Source organism: Olea europaea, chromosome 6, assembly GCF_002742605.1.
Source record: "Olea europaea var. sylvestris chromosome 6, O_europaea_v1, whole genome shotgun sequence".
NCBI classification, from domain to species: Eukaryota; Viridiplantae; Streptophyta; class Magnoliopsida; order Lamiales; family Oleaceae; genus Olea; species Olea europaea.
The window spans coordinates 20,139,734-20,149,635 of NC_036242.1; the positions used below are offsets into that span (position 1 = coordinate 20,139,734).

At 33.9% G+C, this 9,902-nt stretch overlaps 1 protein-coding gene across 1 annotated transcript in view; it reads left to right on the plus strand.

Moving 5' to 3' along the window:
* Positions 1–1,437, plus strand: part of LOC111395257 (heavy metal-associated isoprenylated plant protein 47-like) — a gene marked incomplete at its 5' end in the record, with an annotated part of 3,374 nt that extends 1,937 nt beyond the window's left edge. The window contains one exon of the mRNA XM_023021242.1: positions 1,343–1,437. Within this exon, the coding sequence (XP_022877010.1) occupies positions 1,343–1,437 (95 nt within the window). The remainder of the gene's footprint in view (positions 1–1,342) is intronic.
* Positions 1,438–9,902: the final 8,465 nt, after the last annotated feature.

Here is a 9,902-nt window from a genome sequence, read left to right on the forward strand (position 1 = left end):
GGGATAGAGAGTGCAAACGATTTAATAGGAGGTTCGATCCAACTCAACCGATCTACGTCCTCCGTTACCAAGCTCTCCGTCACGAACAAGGCCTTTTTTACTATATTGATCTACTTATGGTGCAATCCAACCATTTTACAAAGCTTCCAATAACTTACAATCAAGGAGCACCGATCCTTTTACAATATTGATCTTTATGGGACTACGACCCACAAGTTTAAATTTACAAAATTGAAACTTTTCTCTCAATAATTAATATATCAAGGTTGAGAATAATGAGAGAAAAATAGGCTACCACTTTAATGGATGGCAATGAATGAAGCTCAAGTGTTAGATATGCAAAACTTTGAAATTTTGATTTTTCAAAGGTTGAATCAATCAAAGGTTTTCCAAGTATGAGTGGATTGATAAAGATAAGAAACAAATACTTAAGCTCAAGAAGATCTCTCTTTTAATGTTCTTTTTAAGTTGTAATAGAATGCAAACTGATCAGATATTTATAACAGTAAAACCGTCAAATTTCTGTCCTATCAAACGACCCCATCGGACGGTCAACTAGTCGTTTTTTGGTCAGAAGTCAGAACGGCTACTATTTGGACCATTGGACAAATCGGCTCTACCGGATGTTCGCCACACATACCGGACGCGTCCGGTACGACCATTTTTTTTTTTTACAAAAAATTATCTTTGATTGTTAGGAAAAAACCACGAGTTCTTTAGGAATATTTTAAAAACTCATTTTCAAGGTTTTTGGCATTTCCAAATATGCAATAAAGTTTGTATCTTTGGAAAATAATTTTGTACGTAAAAATATTTCAAACGTCGTTTAAAGATTGATCTTAAGCTTCAAACAATATTACCAATTATTAAAGTGTTTTATCTTTACACTTGAAAACAAGAAATCTAAATCTAATGTCTTCAATGTCGGAACTTGATGAAGTGTAAGTCTTGAATAATTTGACGTTTACACTCGGCCTTTGTACCGTCTTGCATTTGCTCATCTTTTCAAGTGTTTCGATGGTGAACTTTTCATCTTCGATTGATCAAGCTTGCCATAATTTTGATAATTGAAAAGCACGTGTTAAAAAAAAAAAAAATTCCCCCTTACTTTTACAAATCATGCCCATTTCATGTCATTATCATCTCAAAATAATTTTCTCCCTTTTGACTTAAGCGAAAAGGAACAATGAAGCATGAAAAACATAAGTACACCAAGAATTACCATAAACATTGTCATTAAGTAGAAAACATAAAAAATATAGATTTACAAGTCAAAAAATACTAAGATGAGTATTATCATAAAAAAAAATTAGTTTCTATAAGTCAAAGACAACAAAAGCAGGTACTAAGGCACCGGAGGAGCTGTCAGAGGAAAATGTGCATAGAAGTACTCAAAGAATGCGTTTTGCTGAGCTTGCATCTCTGCCTGCTGTGTAAGAATGGCATCCTATCGAGCTTAAATGTGATCAACTGATGAGGTAAGAGAGTCGAGGCGCCCATTGAGAATGTTAAAATGAGCCTCGGTGAAAGTGAAACTTTGAGAGAATGAAGAGCCACCTGAGGGCTGAATAGGAGGTGGATGCGAAGGTAATGGAACATTGTCATCTGCTTCGTCTTACTCTTCGAAAGGCAATGTTGAGGGTCCCGAGGTGGGGTCGAACCCTTTGGTGAAGGCCACCCATTGGCCTTGTGTTTTATAAATTTTTATTCGTTTAAGAGTTTGAATATTTATGGTATCGGTGGGGCTAGGTTTTATAACTGCTTCACCATCAAGAGGAACATTGAAGTATTTGAAAATTTTTGTTAAAAACATTTTGTAAGGTAAGGCTTTGGCATAATGGGAAGAGTATATGAGTTTCATAAGACCCAAGGCAAAGGTTAGGAAATCTAATTTACGACCAACAAGGAAGGAATCAAGAATAAAAAGGTTAAAATAATTTACTTCATCCCGACGCCCTTTCCTAGGTAAAATAACATTGGCAATGATATTTTGCAAAACTTCACAAGGTAGAGTGAGTTGATTAGCACTAATTTTGGTGATATTTTCAAAATCTTTTCCCGTCACACGACGACATGCATCACTCGGGTTGTAATCGTCTCTAGTCGGATGAGCTTTATGAACAAAGACTTGGATATCACACGGTTCAAGATTGAAAAGTTGGCAGATTAGAGCTTTATCAATGGTGACCCGCACATTTTTACTTAAGCAAGATATACGATCCGAACCAGGAGTAATAACCATATTTTTGTAAAATTCCTTCATTAGTTGGGGATAACCATTTTCTACTAAGGTGTACACCGAAGTCCATCCCATTGTTTCAAAAAAATTCTCAATATGAAAAACAGGAGCTTGAATAGAAAAGTCCGTAAAATCAACACGTTTACCTAGGTGAACGGGCGATTTTCAAAAGTGTTCAAGGGCAACTCAGGCTCCGAATCCGTGTCTTTCTCTAAAGAAGAGGATGGAGAGCGTCTAACTGTTTGCTTCAACCTCTTTCCAATCCTTTTAGCGCCAGTAATTGCAAGGGATGATTACAATTTTGAAAAATGTCGAAAAAGGAGATTAGGGTTCGGATGTTTGGGGAAAATCACAAAAAGAGGTGAAATTTTTGAGATGGAAGGAGTAAAAGTGATGGGTTTCGTGAATCTTAAGTAAATCTTATGATTTGGAGTGAAGAAGATGGTTTGGAGAGGAGATTGAGGGAGAAGAAGTTGAAGAGAATGAAGAAAATAAAGAAGGAGAAATGAAGTCCGCCCTTTTTAAAAGTGGAATTTTGTTCTATCGGACGTTCGGTATGGGTACCGGATTTGTCCGCTAAGGCAGAGAATTTTGCAGTAAGAAAGGTCGAGGTACCAGATCATCTTATAGACGTGTCCGGTATAGACTGGATGATCCATCCGCTATACCTTTTTTTTTTTTCCTTTTTATGGCAGATATAAAATTTTCAAACTTCTTTTACCTCAATTTCATTTATCATACCCAATCCTCTTAGAATATGTGAAAAACGTTCATGAGCCAGAGGTTTGGTAAAGATATCGGCTAATTGGTCCTTGGTCTTGATAAATTCTAATTCGATATTTCCTTTTTGTGCGTGATCACGAAGAAAATGGTGTCTAATTTCAATATGCTTAGTTCGTGAGTGTAAGACGGGATTTTTAGACAAATTTATGGCACTAGTATTGTCACATAAAATAGGCACATGATCACAAGTCAAATGATAATCACATAGAGTTTGTTTCATCCAAACTGTTTGTGCACAACAACAAGTAGCCGAAATGTATTCCGCCTCGGCGGGGGATAGTGCAACAGAATTTTGTTTCCTACTAGACCAAGACACAAGTGCAAAGCCTAGAAAGTGACAATTTTCACTAGTGCTTTTACGATCAACATTACATCCGGACCAATCGACATCTGAGTAATTAATTAAGTCAATGTGAGTGCATTTTGGATACCAAAGTCCCAAAGTTCTAATTCCATTTAGATAACAAAAAATTCTTTTTACGGTCTTTAAGTGTGACTCTTTAGGATTAGATTGAAAATGAGCACATAAGCAAACACTAAACATATTATCGGGCCTACTAGCAGTTAAATAAGTAAGAGATCCGATCATACCTCGATATTTCGTGACGTCCACAGATATGCCTTGCTCATCTTTACGAAGTTTTACGAATGAGCTCGTTGGTGTGTTCATCGGTTTAATGTCATGCATATCAAGTTTCTTAAGCATATCTAATATGTATTTATTTTTATATATGGAAATTCCTTCTTTTGTTTGTTTAATTTGAAGACCAAGGAAGAATTTTAATTCATCCATCATGCTCCTTTCAAATTCTTTGCTCATGCAATTTGAAAATTCTTCACAAAGATGAACATTTATAGCACGAAATATGATATCGTTAACATAAATTTGCACAATGAGCATATCCTTGTTATGAGTTTTTTCAAAGAGTGTGGTATCTGCTTTTCCAATTGAGAAACCATTTGAGAGAAGAAATTTGCTCAACCGTTCGTACCAAGCTCTAGGAGCTTGTTTCAAACCGTAAAGAGCCTTTCGAAGTTTAAATACATGATCCGGATACTTGTGATTTTTAAAATTGGTTGCTCAACAAAAACTTCTTCTTCAATAAAACCATTTAGAAATGCACTTTTAACATCCATTTGATAAAGTGTAAAACCTTTGTAACACGCAAATGCAAGAAGCATACGAATGGATTCTAATCTTGCTACGGGTGCAAATGTTTCTTCAAAATCGATTCCATCTTCTTAATTGTAACCTTGGGCCACTAATCTAACCTTGTTACGGACAATTACTCCATTTCCTCACTTTTGTTTCTAAAAACCCATTTTGTTCCAATAACGGTTTGATTGTTTGGTCTAGCAACTAAGTTCCAAACATGATTTCTTTCAAATTGATTTAATTCTTCTTGCATTGCTAGAATCCAAAACTCATCAAACTCGGCTTCTTCGAAATTTTTAGGTTCAATTTGAGAAATAAATGCACAACTACCAAAGTGATTTTTATGAGAAGTTCTAGTGGTGATACCTTTTGATGAATCGCCAATTATTAGCTTCCTAGGATGAGACGGAACGAATTTCCTTTCCTTTGGTAATGGGGGATCACTTTGTTTTTCGGGTTGTCTTTCTCCATTTTCTTGTTTATTTGATTCCTCATTTGGTGCCTCTTTATTTTGGTCTTGAATATTCATTTGTTCAAAAGGAGCTTCCAACCCTACATCATCATCACTACCTTTCTCTCAATCAAGAGAATTGGTTTCATCAAAAGTAACATGCATTGATTCTTCAATAACTAGAGTTCTTTTGTTAAATACTCTATAAGTTTCGCTAGTTGATGAATATCCTAGAAAAGTTCCAACATCGGATTTTGAATCAAACTTTTCCAAATTATCTTTAGTGTTTAAAATAAAGCATTTGCACCTTAAAACTCTAAAGTAACCAATGTTTAGAATTTTATTTTTCCAAAGTTTTTAAGGAGTTTTGTTTTTCTTTTTACTTACATGTACTCTATTTACAAATAGCAAGCGGTATAGACGGCTTCGGCCCAAAAATATTTTGGCATGCTATTTTCATTTAGCATGGTCCTAGCCATTTCTTGCAATGTTCAATTCTTTCTTTCTACTATTCCATTTTGTCGAGGAGTTCTAGGAGCCGAGAAGTTATGATTATATCCATTTTCATTGCAAAAGTTATCAAAAGCAATATTATCAAATTCTCTATCATGATCACTCCTTATAGAAGTGATAGAGTATCTTTTTTCTTTTTGAACCTTTTTACGAAAATGCTTAAAGACATTTAAAGCCTCTTCTTTGAGACTTAAGAATTGAACCCAAGTGAATCTAGAAAAATCATCTACGATGACAAAAGCAAAATGTTTTCCACCCAAACTTGCGATTCTAGAGGGTCCAAAAAGATCAATATGAAGTAGTTGTAAGGCTTTTTATGTTGAAGAGTGTTGCTTAGTTTTGAAAGAACTTTTTACTTGCTTGCCAAATTGACAAGTATCACAAACTTTATCTTTTTCAAATTTCAAATTTGGCAATCCTTCAACAAAACAATTTTTTGAATTTTTTGGAAGAAGATCCATGCTAGCATGGCCTAACCTCCTATGCCATAAACATGTATCTTCCTTGAGGCTTAGTAAACATTTTTCATCATTTTCAAACTCAATATTTAGGATATAAACATCTTTTACTCGACTAACTATGAACATTGCTTCCTTTGAAGTAGCATCCTTTGTAAAGCATTTTGAAGAGTCGAAATAAATATGATAGCATTTATCACATAATTGACTAATGCTAAGCAAATTATGTTTGAGGTTATTAACAAGTAAAACATTTTCAATTTTAGGAGAAGAGTGATTACCAATATCTCCGATTCCAATGATTTTTCCCATAGCATTGTCACCGAATGTCACATGACCTTCATTCTTTTGCTTGAAGTTTGTTAGTAGCTTTCTATCTCCGATCATGTGTCTTGAACATCCATTATCCAAGAACCATTTGCTTTTTAATTTCTTTGATATCTACAAAAGTAATTCAATTTTTGATTTTTGGTACCCATACAAATTTGGGTTCTTGGTAGTCAGTATTTGTGGATTGTTATATCCACTTATATTTTTTTTCAAAGTATAACTTCTTTTTGGTTAAGCAATTGAATGCAACATGTCCATTTTTATTGCAAAAACTACATGTAATTCTTGAAGTGGAAGAATTTGAAGATTTAACAAATATATTTTCAAGAGACTTTTGCTTCAAGGAGGGTTTGTATTCAATCCCTCCTTTATCAAAAACATATTTTTGATTTCCAAGCATTAAATCAAAATTCTTCTTTCCTTGGGAAAATTTATGAATGATTTTTATCAAGTCCTCAATCTTTTATTTTAAAAGAGAGTTTTCTTTCATCAATAAATCGTAATTTTCTTTTTGTTTATCCGAAATTTTCTTTATTTCTTCTTTTAATGAAGAATTTTTCTATTTAAGAATGGAGTGACTTAATGCAAGCTTTTCAAATTCTTCAAGCATTTCATCGTAGAAAATTGCCAATTCATCATATGAACATTTATCAAAAGAATTTACCTCATCTTTGATGGCCATGAAGCACATGTTGGCAATTTCATCTTGGCTATCATTTTTGTTTTGATCATCATCACTTTCATCCCATGTACTTTGTAATGCCTTTTTCTTGACATTCTTCCTTTTGTTCGGGCATTCAGTTCTCTTGTGACTGAGCTTGTCACAATCCTAGTACATGATTTTCTTGCTTTTCTCTTCAACTTTTTCATCCTTTTTTTGAAATTTTCGATTGTTTCGGTAGCCTCTCCATTTTTTAACAAGAAGAACCAAATCATCAAGCTCTTCATTACTCATGTTGTCACTTGTTGTTCCCTCTTCAATTGCCGACTTTAAAGCTATTTGACGTTTAGAGGATTCCTTTCATTCCTCTTTACTTTTTCTTGTCTTCACCTTGACCTCGACATTGTTGAGCTCATAAGTCATTAATGTTCCATAGAGTTCTTCCAAAGGATATGTATTTATATCTTTGGCATTCTCTATTAACATTCTCAATGGGCTCCAATCTTCGGATAGGGACCTAAGCATTTTGCTCACAAGTTCACCATTAGTATATTTTGATCAAATCCTTTTAGACCATTTACAATGTCGGTAAAATGAGTAATCATATCAACAATAGGTTCATTTTGTTTCATAAAAAAAATTTCGAATTCCTTAACCAAAATATTAATTTTGGTTTCTTTCACTTTGCTAGTACCCACATGAGTAACTTCTAATGCATGCCAAATATCAAATGCGGAATTACATGTACTAATACGGTTAAACTCGTTTCTATCTAATGCACGATAAAGTAAGTTCTTAGCTTTGGCATTTAATGATAATTTTCTTTTGTCTTCATCATCATATTCCTCTCTAGATTTTGGAATAGTTTGGTCGGGTCTTCCATCAACTTTGATAGTTTTAGAGGGCATATAAGGACCATATTCGATGATTTCTCAAATGTTATAATCAATGGATTGAACATAAATCACCATCTTAGCTTTCCAATAATTGTAATGTGTGCCATCAAAGAAGGGGGGTCGATTAGTGTAGTGTCCTTCTAGAGTTTGAAACACTTGGTTAGCCATTACTCTAAATTGTAAAATCTTTTTGAAAGTGAGAACCCTGCTCTGATACCAATTGAAAGCCCAAGATTGACTAACCAAGAGGGGGGTGAATTGGTTTTTAAAACTTTATCGAAACTAAATTTTAGACATATCTATTTCACAAACATGAAATTGAATAATGAAAGCAATGCAAAGCAAATAAGTAAAAGGGATAGAGAGTACAAACGATTTAATAGGAGGTTCGATCCAACTCAACCGATCTACGTCCTCCGTTACCAAACTCTCCATCACGAGCAAGACCTTGTTCACTATATTGATCGACTTATGGTACCATCCAACCCTTTTACAAAGCTTTCGACGACTTACAATCAAGAAGCACCGATCCTTTTTCAATGTTGATCTTTACGGGATTTCAACACAACCCACAAGTTTAAATTTACAAATTGAAACTTTTCTCTCAATAATTAATATATCAAGGTTGAGAATAACGATAGAAAAATAGGCTAACACTTTAATGGATGGCAATGAATGAAGATCAAGTGTTACGAAAAACTTTGAAAAATGATTTTTCAAAGGTTGAATCAATCAAAAGTTTTCCAAGTATGAGTGGATTGATAAAGATAAGCAACAAATATTCAAGCTCAAGAAGATCTCTCTTTTAATGTTCTTTTTAAGTTGTAATAGAATGCAAACTGATTAGGTATTTATAACAGTAAAACCATTAAATTTATGTCCTACCGGACGACCCCTACCGGACGTTCGATACCTACTGGACGGTCAACTAGTCGTTTTTTGGTCAGAAATCAAAACGGTCACTATTTGGACCGTTGGACAAACTGGCTGACGTCCGATACAACCATTTTTTTTACAAAAAATTATCTTTGATTGTTTGGAAAAAACCACGAGTTCTTTAGGAATATTTTAAAAACTCATTTTCAAGGTTTTTGGCATTTCCAAATATGCAATAAAGTTTATATCTTTGGAAAATAATTTTGTATGTAAAAATATTCTAAATGTCGTTTAAAGATTTATTTTAAGCTTCAAACAATATTGCCAATTATTAAAGTGTTTTACCTTTACACTTGAAAACAAGAAGTCTAAATCTAATGTCTTCAATGTCGGAACTTGATGAAGTGTAAGTCTTGAATAATTTGACATTTACGCTCGGCCATTGTCTCGTCTTGCATTTGCTCATCTTTTCAAGTGTTTCAATGGTGAACTTTTCGTCTTCGATTGATCAAGCTTGCCATAATTTATATAATCACTCAAATGCGATTGTTAGCGATATAAGCAATATGTTTGTTATAATAAAAACATGAAGTCAACAGTTCTGCTACCTATATTTTATGTACAAGTAAAATCGATAACTATGAATACAAGACAAATGAACGACAACTTTGCCAGTGCCAAAATTTCGTTGGTCATAACATAGTTGAATGAACAGTGCTACACTTATCAAAAATTTGATACAGATATTTTACAGGATACACACAGCAGTGGGGCCCCAACCCATAAAATATTCACATGGGGTCTACCCCCATGTGACTGCCCTGTAGAATATCTGTGAAATTATTCTCTGTACACATGGCATTTTCCTAGTTGAATATTGTGAAGCACACGCAGACATTTGCAACAAAGTTGTGAGAAAATTTCATACTAAAATATACATGGGGTATGACATTTTTCGGATCTAAAATTTTGATGTCATTCCCCATGTAAATTTCCTAATAAAATAATGTAAATTATATTGAGAGATTTGTCACTTAAAAATAATAAACATTAATGAAATAATTGAAAATTTTTAGAGAAGAGAGAAGTTAGACCTTCCTTTTAAGACGCACTTTTAATTATTTTCGATATACGTTTGGACCATTTGATATGTATATGATGTAGTTCTTGAAATGAGCTTCGAGATGACGTAGGCAATTCGTGGATTCGACAAGCGTACGATTGTAGAGGAATTTTTAAGAGTTTTGCTAGTTGTACAACCGGAGTTGACTACTTCCTCACAAGAGAGGGTCTACGATTTTTTTATTCATTGTGGGTCTCCCTCCTATGTGTGTAATTATCAACTGAGGTTGTCAACACCAGTTGGACATATAGCATGACCAAATTTTTAAAGTAGCATCTTATCAAAATTTTCGAAAATATTAATTTGGAATAGCCTACTTTAACAAGCCGTGAACTTTGTTACGATTTCCCTTTTTGTGCTCCGTTTACGACTTGAAAAACTAGATCGTGAGTACTTCAAAATGATATTAAGAATGC